The 17,352-nt window shown below is 38.4% G+C and overlaps 2 protein-coding genes across 3 annotated transcripts in view; both read left to right on the top strand.

Annotated features, from left to right (window-relative positions):
• The first annotated feature begins 6 nt into the window (after positions 1-6).
• mettl8 (methyltransferase 8, methylcytidine) lies at positions 7-6,360 on the top strand. The gene is made up of 10 exons (XM_020596365.1): positions 7-98; positions 1,333-1,489; positions 1,713-1,804; positions 1,899-2,242; positions 2,441-2,490; positions 2,672-2,732; positions 3,661-3,800; positions 5,254-5,360; positions 5,501-5,566; positions 5,845-6,360. Exons 2-10 carry the CDS (start codon positions 1,338-1,340, stop codon positions 5,997-5,999), a joined length of 1,167 nt encoding a protein of 388 aa, XP_020452021.1. The 5' UTR covers positions 7-98; positions 1,333-1,337; the 3' UTR covers positions 6,000-6,360.
• A 1,297-nt stretch (positions 6,361-7,657) lies between these two features.
• The window catches only part of tlk1a (tousled-like kinase 1a), a 14,435-nt gene continuing 4,740 nt past the window's right edge, over positions 7,658-17,352 (top strand). Inside the window, exons 1-15 of one of the 2 annotated variants that reach the window (XM_020596449.1) lie at positions 7,658-7,897; positions 12,363-12,484; positions 12,581-12,652; positions 13,471-13,509; positions 14,113-14,188; positions 14,320-14,363; positions 14,557-14,649; positions 14,739-14,825; positions 14,944-15,036; positions 15,262-15,372; positions 15,466-15,602; positions 16,095-16,283; positions 16,466-16,532; positions 16,799-16,896; positions 17,154-17,235. In XM_020596449.1, the coding sequence (XP_020452105.1) occupies positions 12,368-12,484; positions 12,581-12,652; positions 13,471-13,509; positions 14,113-14,188; positions 14,320-14,363; positions 14,557-14,649; positions 14,739-14,825; positions 14,944-15,036; positions 15,262-15,372; positions 15,466-15,602; positions 16,095-16,283; positions 16,466-16,532; positions 16,799-16,896; positions 17,154-17,235 (1,305 nt within the window). In that variant the 5' untranslated portion in view covers positions 7,658-7,897; positions 12,363-12,367. Of the gene's footprint in view, positions 7,898-8,082; positions 8,172-12,362; positions 12,485-12,580; positions 12,653-13,470; positions 13,510-14,112; positions 14,189-14,319; positions 14,364-14,556; positions 14,650-14,738; positions 14,826-14,943; positions 15,037-15,261; positions 15,373-15,465; positions 15,603-16,094; positions 16,284-16,465; positions 16,533-16,798; positions 16,897-17,153; positions 17,236-17,352 lie in introns of those variants that run through there. The other variant, XM_020596448.1, reaches the window with a different exon arrangement.

Genomic DNA, 17,352 nt, shown 5'->3' with positions numbered 1-17,352 from the left:
CGGCGCCATCAGGGGGTGGCACTTGTTTCTGTAAGAGGATCGTCTGGTAGCATGTCAATAGACGATAAGCCGAGGTAACACACCACCGTAGTGACCAGGTAAGGACGCTTTGGATTTATAGTCCAATAACGTTATTATTGTTCACATAGTGCATGTTTCGGAGGCTGCTGTCCTGTTTCTAGTGCTACAGTTAGCTAAAATTAACAGCTAAGCTAAGGTTAGCATTACTGAGTTAGAGAGCTTCCATATGTCCTCAACTTTATTCAAAACACGTTTATAGCCCGCCAAAATATGACCTGGTTGAGCCGAGGTGATGTTCAGAGGTGAGAAGCAATCGGCTGTTATACTTTAGTGTACAATAATATAGAACTTTGGCTTAAGCGGCGTTAGTTAGCAGCTAATGGTAGTAAACGCTCCCGCACCATTTCTATAGTCGTAAAGCGTCTTCTTCTACTATGGAATTAGGCGCACGGCATCCTCCCTGAGAGGTAGCGCCCTCTTCGCATGATTGGTGAGCATGGGGGGGCATAGATGTACAGTATATCGACCTATGTCTACATTTATAAAACATGCTATTTAGTGAACAGCGACCATATTTAAATGTGGGATGTTTCATGATTAATTCTAATATAACTTTGTAATTTTTGTTATGCCTTTCTCATTGATTGATTCAAATGTCCTAAAACACTGGTGCCCAGTTCATACAGTAATCTTAGGATACTAACAACCACATATGCTTTATTTTTACGTCATTTCATCAATGCATTTTCTCTAATTCACAAAAGAATCCGATACATGGTGCTTTGTCTTAAATAAAACATTGTATTAATCTTGCCAAAAACAAGGCTATTTCAATGTTTTGGCTTTGGATATACATGAACAAATCAAGACTTTTGAACTTCTTTTTTTAAAGTAAAAACTCCTTAGGTCAGTGTAGAATTAAATACAAAATAAAATTATAAAAACATAAACGTTGCTCTTAGATTTTTAAATGAGCATGCCAAATTATATTTCTTTCTGTGTAGTAGTCTTCTTTGATTATAGTCTAATTTTTTTATCTTTTTTTTTTTTTTTACTTGACTTTATTTTTATTAAACTAAAAATTGACATTGAAAATAAAAAATACAAATTTGGCAGCCCAGTATCAATAGAAGAGTTGTTTAGCTTTAAACATTTCAAAAGCTTTGTGAAAGGAGGGTTAGAGCCATCAGTTGAGTTGGCGCTGCAGATAGCTGCCTCGGTTCTGTACTGGAAAAAATTCCTTGTGTGTAACATACTTGGCCGGTAAAGGTGATTATCCAAAAGTATTAAACTCCTTTTGCATTTTTTCAGATTAAATGTATACACTGCGGTGCCTCTCTGTAGCCACATGGGCTAAAGTTTTCAGCAGATTGCCCACAAGACTGAAGAGCACCGGAGGAAGACCTTCAGCTCCACTGGGATCACGGTTTCTCACCGATCCTGATGACATCTTTAAGCACAACATGTGGTTAGTGATGTACTTGTATTTCTTTAATATGTCACCCATCTGTATACTGTATGCTCTGGATTTCAGAGTAAAAATTAAAGTTTACAGTCAAGAGCCTTTTCAGAAACTTTAAAACACTGTGGATTTATCTCTTCATGTTTTCGATGCTCTTTGATTTAATACATGAAACATATTTTCAGACACACTGAAATGTGTGGTAAGGAAGCAATGCTTTATATTTTAGGGATCATGTACAGTGGACAGAAGAGTACAAAGAGAATGCACGGCAGAAGGCAGAAGAAAATTTCTGTGTACATATTCCTTTAAAGGAACAAGGTAAGAATGTATTCCTAAAAAAACTTTCAATTTAAGTCTGATTGGGGTTACATGCAATAATTGGTAAAAGTCTTCACAAATTTTCTCCTCACAGTTAAATTTGACACAGAAGCTTTCCAGTACTGGGACAAGTTTTATGAGATGCACCAGAATAAGTTCTTCAAAGATCGCGAGTGGCTGTTTTTAGAATTTCCAGAACTGCTTCCTTCAAGTGCAAAAAGTCAAGTCACCAACAAGTGTCGAGGTGATAAGCAGGCAGAAATCCTGCCACGTAGTGGATCCAGAAGGGACACAGAGACGCAGCACCATCAACACAATGGTGCCACTCATCCTCACAGAAATACAGACAACTGTGAAGGAACAGCTCGAGAAAATAATGACGAAGCCATACAGACTTGTACTTTCCCTGGACAACATGCATCTTTCAGGATCTTGGAGGTTTTAAAAAATGCTCACATATATTAATTGTTATTGGTTTAATATAGACTGTTGTTTATAGACAATTACTCATTTGTGAGGTTAAAAGAAGGAGCCTGTACGTTGCTGTACTAAAAGTGTTAAATAACTACACTGACAGCTTTGTTTACCATGTTTCATTAGGCGTAATTATCAACAAAATATATTTTCTTTTCACAGGTTGGATGTGGGGTTGGTAACAGTGTATTTCCCATTGTTAATTCCATAAAGTGAGTACATATTTTAAGATATTTATATACAGCACAGTTAATATTCCACTTTATCTTCTTATAAAAAAATTAGTTTGAAATGTTGTACGTGTTGTCAGCCAGTTTGTTGAATATTGCTCTAGAGATAAAATGACTTTTTTGTTTAAGTTAGTTTAGTTAAATTGGCCGTTTCATTTCACAGGGAAACAGATGCATTTCTGTATTGTTGTGACTTCTCCCCTCGTGCCATTCAGCTGGTCAAGGTAAACATTTCTAATATTGCTTGTAGTGTATATAAAATACTGCAAAACTCAAAGCTCCACTCAGCAGTTGAATCAGTTAGTGTGTAAAGAAACTGAAATAAGAAGGTGGTTATTAGTAGATTATATTTTTCCAAAGGTTTAAATGTGAATTCAACTGGAAGAGCTAGGGTTAGCTTAAACAACTCATTTTATAGAAACTTGCCTTAATCTGTCTGAATATTTTAACATCCTGAAATAGTGAGACGTGTTTCATTTCATTTTCTCTAACTGAACACCTGTAGATTGCAGATCTCGAACAAGTCATTTTTCACTCAAATAAGAGCATGAAGACAAGATGTTTAAGAATGATTACAGCAGATGTGTCTTGTCAGCGCTAATAGATTCCAGTCAAGACATGATAAATTCACCTGTAGGCCTCAGCAAAATCTGGACATCATGTGCAGAAACAGCATTAATAAAAAGAGAGTAGGAGTATACATCTTAGTCTATGGAAATTAACTTCATCAATACACAAGAAATCTGCAGATTATCCTGTGCAAATTGTGCCATAATTACAGTCCTTATACTATGGGAGTCAGATATTCCATTACAAGTGAACTGCCAACATTTTTTTCTTTACTGGGGTCCAGTTGATATTATTCTATTCAATATTTAACTTGACTTATATTTGACAGTAGCTAAATCATTTCTTGTAATACTTGATAAAAAAAAGATTTGTGACATAAGTTGTATTTTGCTTCTATGACTGAGCTTACACAGATAACATTATATCACAGTTTTTTCCTATTTTAACCTGATTTATACTGTGCATGAATTCCAATATGATGAAGAAGTAGGAGTAATTTGCATCTGAACCAACTTTTGGCAATTAGTTTTGTGTGACATTGACACTGTTTTGGATATAACCTACTTTATTTTCCTCATATAGGACCATCCAGACTATGATGACTCTGTGTGTCATGCCTTTGTCCATGACATTCGTGAGGAGTTGGCCTCGTTTCCCTTCCCTCCTCAGAGCCTGGATGTTATTCTGGCAGTCTTTGTGTTCTCCTCCATTCATCCAGAGCGGTAGGTGAAGGGCATTTATCACCTGCCAGCACCCCTTCCCAAGCCCTGTAACCCTCCCTCTCCACCTTCACTTTCCCCAAGCATTGTCTGAATATCATTACAAAACCCAGCTATAAAACCAAATACACTGCATTGTGTCACTGAGTACAACACGTTAACTGCACAGTAATTAGTATAAATGGAAACATTTAGGGGATAGTAGCATACACATTTAAATTTTTAGGCTATAGTTTTACCAAAGGCACTGACATTGATAATAATAATAATCACTTTTATTGGCCAAGTATGTTACCCACACAAGGAATTTGTCTCTAGTACATAACCAAGGATTTACGCAATACATGCGTTTATTACGTCTCGCCTGGATTATTGTAATGCGCTCTATTTTGGGCTTAGTCAGACGTCCCTTGCCCGTCTTCAGAGACTTCAAAATACGACTGCTCGTTTACTGGTTGGGGAGCGCAAAGGGGAGCATATCACTCCCATTTTGGCTTCTCTTCACTGGCTGCCGGTGTATTTTAGAATTCATTTTAAGATTCTTTTATTTGCTTATAAGTCTTTAAATGGTCTGGCCCCCTCTTATCTTACAGAGTTGTTGCGTCCCTATAGTCCTTCTCGGTGCCTCAGATCAGCTGCTACTTGAGATACTGAGGGCTAGGCTGAGACTTAGGGGGGACAGGGCTTTTGCTGTGGGGGCTCCAAAGTTGTGGAATTCATTGCCCCTATACATTAGGCAGGCCCCCTCATTGTCCATTTTTAAAGTGAAAACTCATCTGTACCGTTTGGCATTTGAACCGGTATGAGACTTTGTTTTGTTGAGGATTTTTGTTTTATGATGGGTGGTTGTTTAATTGTAATTTTGTTTTATTATTGTGTTTTGTGTTAAGCACTTTGGTCAGCTGTTGCTGTGTTAAATGTGCTATATAAATAAAGTTGATGATGATGATGATGATGATTTAATCTGCGCCGCCAAAAGTGTAAAACCTACGTCTTTAGCCTGGCTTTTGATTAGGTGCTGATTGATTAGGCGGCTGTGGCTTACGAGGTAGGGCAGTCGTCTTCTAACCAGCAAGTTGGTGGTTAGACTCCCGGTCTCCCCACATGCCTAAGTATCCCCGAGCAAGACACAACCCCAAATTGCTCCCGGTGGTTCGACTGGCGCCAGTGTGCGGCAGCCTCTCGTTGTGTGTGTGAATGGTGTATGATCTCCTGTAAAGTGCTTTGGCCAGTGTAACACACTGTGAAATATGCACTATATAAATACAGTCCATTTAGATTTTACTACCATTTCTGTCTTGTTTTTTTTTATCTTATTTTGTGATTTTTTTTTGTCCATTTTATACATATAAATATAGTCATTTGTAAAGCACTTTGACTTGCATTGACCTGTATGAAAGGAACTAGTAAAGTTTTGATTGACTGATTGATTGATCGATTGACATTCCTTTGACAGAATACAGGGAGTTGTGAACCGACTATCGACATTTTTGAAACATGGAGGTACATTCCTCTTCCGTGATTATGGGAGATATGACTTCACACAGCTGAGGTTTAAGAAGGGTGAGCCTCCAAATAACCCTTACCTCAATATAATCTTTTTTTGTACTTCACGTTATTTGTTGTATATTCTGTACACCCTTCTGTATGTGTGGACACTTGAATACATTTTTATTTTATTTAATCAAATCTTTTACCATCAGGACGGTGCTTATCTGAGAATTTCTACACACGTGGAGATGGAACCTGTGTTTATTTTTTCACAAAAGGTATTCTTGGACTACACTTGCTCCATTTTATTTTCTGCAGTAGTTGCTGACAGTGCCATGGGTACCAATGAGGACACTGAGATCACTGTAGGGGTTTATGGGAACCTGGTGGGAGTTTACATTCTGCATTGGTGGATATTTTAAGATAGTACTGTGTGCCAAATAATTAAAACAGTTGTGAGACTTTATATTTGGTGTCAAAGCGTTTCTGGGGTGATATTTCTAAAATTGTGCCTAAAGCCTTGGTTGCTGACTGTGTTTTTATTTATGTTTTACAGAAGAGGTTCATGATTTATTTTCTAAAGCTGGACTGGAAGAAATTCAGAATCTGGAGGACAGACGGCTACAAGTGAACAGGAAAAAGAAAGTTGTAATGCACCGGGTTTGGATGCAAAGCAAGTACTGGAAATCATATCCACCGTCACCATCTTAACGCCTCAATAAGTAGCCTACAGCCTCATTTGGACCTATATGCCTTTTTATATATTCTATATTATTCATTCTTTTTTTTCTCTTTTTGTTTGTTTGTTTGGGTAAAAAAACTGTGTAGGTGTACAACAAAACTGTGAAATGACCTTGTAAAACATATTGTCAAACATAACTGTTGCATTGGGTTTTTATGCACTGTAGAGCACCGTGTTAATATTGGGAGAATTTATTCAGGACAGGTTCACAGGGACAAACAATTCAAGATGCATTAGGCTTTAAAAATGTAAAACTTTGATAATAATTGAAATTAAATTAATGGTTCTATTTTTTTATTTTTTTGTTGTTAGGCCACACTAAGCCCATTTAGAAAAGAAAATACTGATAAGTTATACAAGATAAAATAAAGATAATAATACTCAGCAGCTAATTCTGATCTTTTTCACTACTGATACTGTTTTTTTTCCCCTAACTCTTCAGGTAATTTGTGTCTGATATTTTTTGCTAATAAGTCAAAATTTTGGCCTATTATCTTAAACCAACTTACAAAGTCAAAATTATTACCATAAATATGTTCACACTTTTCATGCTCAATGCTTAAGATAATTTTGTCTGACAATTCTGGCATAATATCTACAAATGTGATGTAGGGGAGACCAGGGATGATTGTAACACCTTTTGTTTGAGCATCAGTAACTCCATGGCTGTTTGTTCTATCTCTCTCAAACTTTAATACATGGTACCCATATTTTTCTACTACAAATAAAACGCACTTGGACAATGACTACACAATCACAGATTATGTGAGCTAAAATCAAAAGCAAAGAGTTCTGTTATTACTATACAACCCGCCCCACTACTGGGGTGAATTGTAACACTAGCTGGGGGTGGGTGTAACAGCAAGACATTATTTGCTGAAATAATATAATACAGAATGACCAGTTTTGAATAAAAGGTAAAAAGACACTTTAGGTTTAGGGTTAGGCATGTTGGGGTAAAGGTTAGGGTAAGTCTAGGAATTTAATTTAAGTCAATGCAAAGACCTACAGTGACAAATACAAGGATATATATATATGTGTGTGTGTGTGTGTGTGTGGCTGGAGGGTGTCTGTCTTTCAAAATGTGCATGTGTCACATAAAGGTTTGATCACTGTCATAGACCTGACAAATGTAGAGAGCTGCCCCTGGGGCACAGGTCTTCTGGGCAACTGACAAAGTACTTCCTTGACCCACACAATGCAGAGATTCTCATCATCAGAGATGTTAGAATTTTGGTTACTGGCCTTCAGGGGATAAGGGGATAAGGGGATGGTCACATGAAGATGCATGTTTACAACCATCCCCACCCCAAACAGTCATTTTAGCATGCAGGTTTGAAACATCAAATTAAACTAGACAAACTGCTGCTTTTGGCTATGTAAGTCTACAATACAATGAAAACTAGTCAAAAATAATCTTCATAAAAAATTGTACTTTCTGCTCACAGAGAGGGTTACAACTTACCAAGTGTTACATGCCTCCTCAGTCTGTCCTAGTCTTCGTATTTATTCAATACCTAAACTTCATTTTCTTTTTTTTTTTGTAGAAATTGGCCTCTGTAACTTGTTGATTATCGACCTGAAGAACTATTTTTTTTTAAACAAAAATAAATAATTCTCTTGAGCTATGAACATCACGATTGCCAGTGACTAAATGACATCTACAGCATGTGTACAAACTTGCTGCACAGTTCATGTGTTGTATTTAATGTAATTTAATAACCTGCACATCTCAGGTTGTCATCGAAAAAACTGTATCACCTCGCGATAAGAATTTGCACACGGAGCATGACGTTTCATTGGCAACCACTTGAAGACGGAGAGGTAGTCCTGCAGCCGGGAGGACGTGCTGCCAAGGGGTGAAGAGGTTTGTGTCCTAAACCAGAAAATAATTAGATACTTTCACTCAGTGGCAGTCGCTGTACCCCTGTAAAAACCAACGGCGATACGCCAGTCGGTTAATTTCACAGTCAGGGTGAAAAAATAACCGTGCACAGTTCCTACACACGAAAAGTAGCTTGATGAGTGTCCAAAGTGGTGGAAGTTTGGAGGGGACGCCATCTTTGGTCCCAGCTCTCCACGTCCCCGATACGGACGGTGTTTTCTGCAACATACCACGGCAGTGGTGAAGGCCTAGGAAGGTATCGTGAAACATTTTACGGTGTATATGTTTATCCTATTTGTTTGGTGACATTTTGTGCAGAGCGAAATGCAGTTGTATTAAAAAGGCCAAGTAAATCTTGGTGGCGAAGCCTACCTGCTAGCTAACGTTACAGTAACGCGTCAGCTCCAAAGTCCATTGAGCCTGTTTGGCTGGCTAGTAGCACAGAAGACGGACCGTGTCTCTGTGCTCAGGCCAGTGCAGGGACCTAAAGACACTTATATGGATAATGGCGATAACCTTTTACGAGAGCAGAAAGGTTACAGCTGTAGTCTGTGCGTCCTGCTTTAAGCATGCTACTGTTATGAAAGCAACACTAACGTTGGTCAAGTTACCTCTAGATGTAAGAATTTATTTGCAAAAGCAAGCGAAGAAACCAAGCGATCTCTTGTGATGCTTAACATATCACTGGATTTGTAGCAAGGTGTGCTGGGCATTATTAGTACTCATTTGTGTGTTGTTAGTAGGGTTGCAATACTAACAATGTTAACTATATCTGTGCATGTGTACCTGACATTGTTCATCATCTTAACAGTACAGAAGAGTCTAGAGAGGCATGATGACAGTAAACTGTGTATCGAACATTAAGTGTGGCTTTGCTCTTTTACGAAAGCCATTTGCTGTAGATGATATAGATGCTAGTGTATTGGATGGTAGGACGCCTCGTTTGACCTTTTAGCATTACTAACACTTAGGGTAAAGATGTTCATATAACGCTAGATGCCTTAACAAAAACTGACCCATGGGGATACGCGCTGCTTTGGGCTATGCTACTTGCTAACCCACAACGTTACGCAATCAAATATCTGATTAATGATGGACACCACGTGTATTTAGATGTCAATCAGCCACTGTTAATCATACCGGCTTCCACCCTGACTAAGCTTAATTTTCACAGGATATTATACAGTAATAAAGGAGAACTTTTTTTCTTTAGGTAGCCCATTTCTTTGTGTTAGCAATGTTATATGCACTGATTGAGATTAATTAGTGATGGCTGCCTACATTAGTATGACACCTGGAAATATCGAAATGGTGAGACTGTTTGTGTTGTTTTGTAAGCCAAAGTTGCCAATGCAAGGTTCAACCACTTGTTCCTGTAGGGACTTGAATATAGATCATAGTTATGCATTAGCTTTCTTGTTTGGAAATGAAGGGAAATCACAGAGGGAGAGAGACCATGGCAGATTTGTATTAATGATGTGAAACTGACATGAACATTCAGGGTTAAAGATGAGATGTGGCTATGGCTTTATCTCAGAAAAACCAAGATTGTACCAAAAAGCAGAAGGAAGTGTTTCAAAGCTACAGCCTCTTGTACAATCATAGAATCTTAATATGATGAATATGAGCAGCTACAACAATGGATTCTAGTAAATATTGCAGTGCTTATGTTGCTTAAGTTATGACGCAACACTGAAAATGTCAGCCATTTATTCACTGCATGAATCACATGCATTGTACACATGCATCATCCATAATATAGTTGTGTAAGACAGATGACTGCAGTAGTGGACTTCTTCAGCAAAATAGACGGCAGATCTGATTAGAAACCCAGACCCATCATAGGAAATGTGACCAATGTACTTTTCTTAGGAAGAGGAGATGGACCTGTTGCCTGATTGTAACTAAGATTTGACCCATTAATGTTTTAAACAACACAGATGTCCATGTTGCTGAGTCAAAACAATCACCATGGTGGTTGGTCTCATTGTATATGGTTGGTTGGTAGGTTAACAGTTTGCTTGTTTAGCCAGAGCCAGGTATAAGCTAGTGCTTGTTCTGTTGGGTTGTTAATTAGGGGTGTACATTTAGCTCACACCATGAGACGATACAAGATACTGGGTTCATGAGAACGAGATATGATATTTTAATACTATTTTTAAGAAATCTTCAGTGATGAAATATGACTGGAAAAAGTGTTGACTGAAAGTCACAAAATGCAAAACACAGCAGGTGCATTTTGAAATGTTTTAACTAATCATTTTGTAATGAATGTCAGTTCAGTTCTACTTTCTGAGTATAAATTATCATATGTAGTAAAAGACAACAATATGCAAACACTGTAAAAGGCTTTGCCACAAACTCAGCTGACTGGCTTCTCTCTTGTATGATTTCACATGAGTCTCTCAGATCTTAACTGTGCATCAACTTCTAACTTTTTACTGAAGTTGTGTGTGACCTTCAGTGCTATTTTCACCCTCAGTGCACCACACCAGACGGTGACGACATGTGGCAAAGGCATTGCGTTGACCAATCACACACAGGGAACGATAATAATCATTCCCACTGGAAGAAGACACTTTTGTTTACCTTGTTAGCGTGAGCATTCACTGCTATTCACTGTCGAATCTGGGCCACAGTTAACACACTATAATGACACCCCATGCAGTTTTGTTAGTACTGAATGTTAAACTTTTTAAAATCAATGTAGACACACTGGTGGTAGAATTGGTGCCAAGTAGGCTACATTAAGAGCTAGGCATAGTCTATGTTAGCATGGCTAACCAAAACATAACAGAAACTCACAGGCTGGAAACAGATTAATCCACTCCCATTGACTCGTCACAATGTTCACCACGACAACACTCCCTCTGCATCCCCTCACCCCCTGGCCAACGCAGACCCGTGTGTCAAAACATAGCAGGAAGTTGCGTTTTTGTTGGACTATTAATATTGCAAGACAGCTCTTACCTTTACAAGAAATATCATGCTTTAATATTGTGAGAGCTTGTGACAAGAGATCTCGTCACACCTCTATTGATAATAACACACTAGTAATTAGAAAATATTAGTTTTAGTAAACTTTTAAATGCGTTTGAATATTCTTAATTAACTATAAGCACATTTTTGCAGCTGAATTTGTGGATGACACTGATGAACTAAAGGTGATTTTGAATTAATGACATGAGACATGTTATACTTTTTGTTTGGTTTTTTTATTAGTTTTTATGTTGGTGGGGGGGGGGGGGGGGAATAGTTGCAAGGGTGTATCATTTAATAAGGTGACTGTATCTTGTCTGTTACAACACATCTGTCAAGTTGGTTCTTGTTGCACATTGAGTTGGGCCTGTGTGTAAGGCATAACTTATCAGTGGGCTCATTTGTTTTAGAAGAAATGACGAATTCACTCCATTTCTAAGATGTCCGAATATTGCTTTGAAATGTAAAACTTGGTCTGAATTTGTTTTTGTTTTTTTTGTTTGTTTTTTTCTTTTCCTGTTGCCTCTCCTGATTAGCTGAAAACACATTTGGAATGTATTACATGATTTCATGGCATACTTCTTCTGGTCCATATTGTGTGTCTTGTTCTCATTCCCCTACTTGTTGTTGCTGGTAGTTTTCAAGGATGAAGACTAATTTATGTTGTTTCACAGTTGATGGGTGTGTACCTTTTTAAATAGGTGATTAAGATTGTGTTCATCTAGATTTGATGCTTTGGACTAATCCTTGTTAATTCAAATCTGTTCCAGTCCATCGATGTCGTACACAAAACCAGCTGCAAAATGTATTTGTACTTCAGAATTGAAAGAACAATTCCAGTATGTTCTTAAATAATTTTTGTGTGTGTGTGTGTTTAGATTTGTGGATAAATAGTGCCAGAATGGCTTTGTAGATTCAAAATGGTTGTCTCTGTAAAGCACAGGTTTAGTGGGCAGACTCCTCAGAGTCTGTAGCAACACTGAAGCCCCGGGAGCTCACGTTAACAGTCCCACAGGGGCGCTGTATTAATCATGGCCTAGCAGTCGAAACATTACTCTCGGACTCTCATGATAATAGAGCTTGTGGCACAGAAATGCCTGTTGCATCTGAATTTGTATTCTGCATTGAATTTTGAGTTGTATTGAATTATTTTGGTTAGGTTTGTATGTTACGCTGCTACGAGCTGTAGTGGTAACAGCAGGAAACGTAATGAAAGTCTTTCTCATATCTTCAGTGCTACAGAGATGTAGCATGAAATCTGTGTTGGGAATGTCATTGGGGAATAGGCGTGCATTTGGTTTTGGCCTGTATTCTGGTCTAGACTGAAACATTATCACCTGAGATTGTAAATTAGATTAATCATAAGTCAAGTCTTGAGCTCATTGCTACTGTGTCATCTGCTTAAATGGGCATTCAGCGGCTTAAATTAAGATGATCTTACTGTTATGTCTGTTGCTATTCCTCCCAGGCACCATGGAGGAGCTGCACAGCCTGGACCCCCGGAGACAGGAGCTGCTGGAGGCACGCTTCATGGGTGGGGTCAGCGGCAGCACAGGGGGCAGCACTGGCAGCACAAGTGGGGGAACCAAAGTGAGTGAATATTTAGCTGTGTCAGTTATGTCAGTGTGGGAATGGAATAATTGGTCAAAGTACTATTTTTAGTCTTATCCTTTAATATTCTTTCAGGGTTTGACCAATAATGAATGTTCAAATCACAGTTTTGGAAGCCTGGGATCTTCAAGCGACAAGGAGTCAGAGGTACAGGTCTAAATCATTTGCCCAACTCAAAAACCTATTTACAGTGAACCAGAAAAAACTATCTCTGACTTTTCTGAAGATGTCTTTTTTTTATAGGGTACTTTTAGAGCTGTTCCACAATATTCTTGCTTAATGATGAGGAGTGTAGTCCAATAAGCGAATAGCAGTGGTCTGTCATATTAGTTCTTAGCTGAAGGTCTTTTTCTTTCATTAATTTGAAATGGGTCTTTAACAGACATGGGATGATCTCTTCTGCCTTTTGGAGAGATGGTTCCTGCAGATCAATAGTTTTGGTGTTCTTTTTGGGTTAGGTATTAGGGGTTCATCTAACGGATATCATGAACACCATCATCCCAGTGCTGTATATAGCAAATCTTTGATAGATTTCCACTGCATGACACTTCATGGCCTAGCCTTGGGACCTGTGAACCTCAGTCTCCCCATGGATTAGTGTGTAGGACAGCATTCAGCCCAACAAAAGCCTCCTCAATTATTTTAGTGGGATTACTGCATTGGCACAGTTTAATAAGCCTTCAAACTGGATTGCCGTGGTCATAATTTACCAGACCAGCACATGTTGACAAATGCCTTGACTGCCCGATGTTGGTTGGATTTGGTAGAAATTCAGCAGTAGACAATTGCTAATTATCGACTTAATTTGCATACTTTCTCTGGTCATTCTTGAAGAATTGTCATCTCTTTCTTGAAGTGACGAAGTAATGAAGTACTACTCTAGTAAAAGGTCTCTCACTGTCTTGTAAACAGAGTCTGGACATGTTTGCTCTTGTGGTTTCTCACTTTGCTTTTTCACTTCATAGGGGTCAGAGATGAAAAGAGGCAGTTCTCCGGCTTATTCGGTAGGCATATGATCAAATCTGAACATGAGTAGTTATGCTGATCATAGCTGTTGCTGTTTGACCGTCCACCACTATTAATAGCATGCATAGCTCAACGCTGTTGTCCGCAGTGATACCTCTGGGTTAAGTGTTGTATTGCAAGTGAAATTCAACAAAGAATTAATTGTAAGAGTAATCATATTAGTGTTTTGCTTTTTTTTTTTTGTTTTGTTTTTTTCAGGTTTAAAGTTTTAGTTTAGAATATACTTTATTACACAACAATTAATAGATCTAATGCTGTTGGAACAGGCTTTGACTAGACTGAAGTAACAAGGACAAGTAAGATGAGATTATTACCAAGAAAACAAGTCAAAATAAAATCTAATTGATATGGATGAAATCAGTGATGGTCATTTTAAGCAGCACTTTCACATTGGTAACTCATTTGATTTGGTGTTTTAACAAAAATTTTGTCTAATGCAGCTTCTGTTTGTCAGCATGATTTAGACTACAGACAGCCTCGCACAAACAGTATTGTGATGTAGCTACAACAGAAGCGAGTCATGATAGAAGTCAAAAGTCTTTTGTTAAGTTAAACATTGTTGAATAAATGTTCTCTTTCAGACCCCAGAGAAGAAACAGTCCGAAACAACTAGAGGTAGAAAAAGAAAACCTGACATCCACTCAGAGAGCAGCCAGGGTGAGTCTCTTTGTGTTTAACTGGTTTTATTTCAGTTCATGCTTACTGCTCTGTTCCTGTTGAAGTGCTATAATAAATCCCAACACCCTTTTTCGCTCTTTTTTTTTCTCTCTCTCTCTCTCTCTTAACAGGAAAATCAGTTGTGCGAGGACCCAAAATAAGTGATTATTTTGATGTAGGTTTTTATTTGGTGTCAAATATTTCCTACATTGAAATTAAATGTTGAGCGAATAATGTGAGCTATATTAGTCTCTGTTCAACATCTGATGCATAATCAACTTCCTGTCTCTAAAATAACAGTAGTATGACAGGTCAGCTGTTGACACATGCTAGGCAGTGATGGTACTCATTCTTTCTTTACTATTTAGTTCCAGGGAGGAAATGGGTCCAGTCCAGTTAGAGGTCTCCCACCCATTCGTTCACCGCAGAACTCACATTCCCACTCCACTCAGGGCACTGCTGTATGGACATAACTTGTATTCAAAATCTACTTTGCTGCACCATTTGGCTTTCCCTTGTCATAAAAGAATTGCTGTCTCTTTTTTTGCAGGTTAGGCAAAATAGCTCATCTCCTACTAGTCCGTCTTTTGGGGACCACATGATGCATCCAAAGCAACTAGCAGTCAAATTGGTTCAGGTGACGGAGATGACTGTTGATAGTCCAGTCACTAAACAGTTTTTGTAAGCACTCTTAAATATATTTAAGATTGCTGGGCAAGTTTTTTTAAAACTGTTTTGTTGTTTTCTCACCCTAGACTGACCTTACAGTGTTGAAACTGGCTGCCCTTGAAAGCACTAAGAATCTAGACCTTGAGAAGAAAGAAGGGCGAATAGATGATTTGCTAAGGGTAAGAAGAACTTTTTACTGTTTGTTGCTTTCTAATGAGGCCTCATGACCAGTAATGTAAAAAATCTGGTCATAGTAGTGTTTCAGAATTTAAAAGAGACCTTAATTTGTGTTGTCTGCGAACTTTATAAGCAAACATTTTACAGTACACAATATATATTTGGTGGCTTGGGAGTATAATGTAACTTGTGCAGTTCCTGAAGTAGTGCTTATTTCTGCTTTACAGGCAAACTGTGATCTCAGGAGACAGATAGATGAGCAACAAAAATTACTTGAAAAGTACAAGGAATGCTTGAATAAGTGCATCACCATGAGCAAGAAGTTGCTTATAGAAAAGGTAAATGTCTTGTTTTTCTTAACTCGTTAAGTCTCAGCATTAGTAGGTGTGTTCAAGACTGTATGCAAACCTATATTTTGTATCGTTCTTCAGAGTAACCAAGAGAAACAGGCCTGTCGGGAGAAGAGCATGCAGGATAGACTACGTTTAGGCCACTTTACTACAGTGAGACATGGAGCCTCATTCACAGAACAGTGGACAGATGGTTATGCCTTCCAAAACCTTGTCAAGTAAGATCATTTAGTTGAGATTGTTTAATCATTCTTTATTCTAACTGGGAAAACCCACTGGAAGTGAGACGTGAGCATTGCATTCTGTGCCTTTGTCATCAGAACAGCAGCAAGGGAAAGTCTTCACCAGGTGGACAAACAGCACAAATGTACTGGACAAAATAGTTTTCGTGTAAGCTCATCATGAAGAAATAGCTTATTTATGTAGCCTGTGGATATATTGATTTTCCCCAGCTCACTGCAGTGGGCAAAAGTGATACAAAGCAGCCTGATCAGTCGCCAGTCTGGTGCCAACACGAGAGCTCAGCTTCTGCTACAACACAACACTGTGCCATGCATCAAAACGTCTTGACCAGTCGCATACTGGTCTTTCACATTAACAGTCCACCAAGTACTGGCTTTGTCATGCATGACCTGTATTTCTAGTATTTACCTTCCGTGCTGCAGTCTATAATTTTTAAGTGAACAAAAAGCACTGTTTTCTATCTGCAGACAACAAGAGTGGATAAACCAACAGAGGGAGGACATTGAGAGGCAGAGAAAACTTCTAGCCAAGAGGAAACCTCCATCGTTCAGCAACGCCCAAGCACCCACCACAAACTCTGAGCCAAAGCAACGTAAAACCAAGGCAGTGAATGGAGCAGAAAGTGATCCCTTTCTAAAACCCAGCCTACCTCAGCTGTGAGTCCAGGCCTTGTGCTTGTATCAAGTTCAGTGTAGTCTTAGTTTTATTGTTATAGTAGAAATTGTAGTTTAACATTATTGTGTGTGCAGTAAGTAAATAACTGTAATCATCTGAGTTAACATGGCGATTCTGTTGCCAAAAACAAATGCTTTTCTTTTTTGACACTCATCCTGGAAAGGCTGACACTAGCAGAATACCATGAACAGGAAGAGATCTTCAAACTGCGACTTGGACATCTCAAGAAGGTTTGTCTCATGGTGAATGTGGCAAACTGCTTGCGATTAGTACTGTGGAGAATTTGCTTGTCTTCATGTATCAACTCATTCCACGAGTTACTCATCCAATTTTATACAGTTTAGAAAACCTCACTGGAGTAAATGTAACATTGTCTTCAATATTAGTATAGTTAAAATTTTATACTGAACTAATCAGCTCTGTACAAGGGTTTTTTGGAGCTTCTCTCCTTGTAGTCGCTACTCTGAAGTTGTCTGTGGGCTTAAATCATTTATAGGAAGAAGCTGAGATCCAGGCGGAGCTGGAGCGTCTGGAGAGAGTGCGCAACCTTCACATTCGGGAGCTGAAGAGAATAAATAACGAAGACACTTCACAGTGAGTGTGAATCAATTTCCTTGACATTAACTATTTTGACATTGGAACACGAGGCCAGTAAAGCCATAGCAGTGACATTAAGTAGCACTGTACCTGCTGACCTGACTGTTAAAACATTTATCATGACATAGCAAAGCTGATGCTCAAGAATGTTATTGGTAGTTGGATCTATAAGTGTAATTGGAATTGTTTTCTGTGCCTTTTTTTTTTTTTTTTTTTAATTTATTTTATTTTTTTTTTTTTTGTCCCATCCTAAGATTTAAAGATCACCCAACGCTGAATGAACGATATCTGCTCCTGCACCTTCTAGGGAGAGGAGGCTTTAGTGAAGTTTACAAGGTATGTCATTAAATGTTGTAATTTAAAAAAAGTCTCTTATTAGGTATTGTGTATAAACCGTGTGTGTGTGTGTGTGTGTGTGTGTGTGTGTGTGTGTGTGTGTTATACAGGCTTTTG

This window comes from Monopterus albus, unplaced genomic scaffold (genome assembly GCF_001952655.1).
Source record: "Monopterus albus unplaced genomic scaffold, M_albus_1.0 scaffold30.1, whole genome shotgun sequence".
Lineage (NCBI taxonomy): Eukaryota > Metazoa > Chordata > Actinopteri > Synbranchiformes > Synbranchidae > Monopterus > Monopterus albus.
Note: the sequence above shows the minus strand (reverse complement) of the source record. Positions and strands in the feature narration are given on the sequence as shown.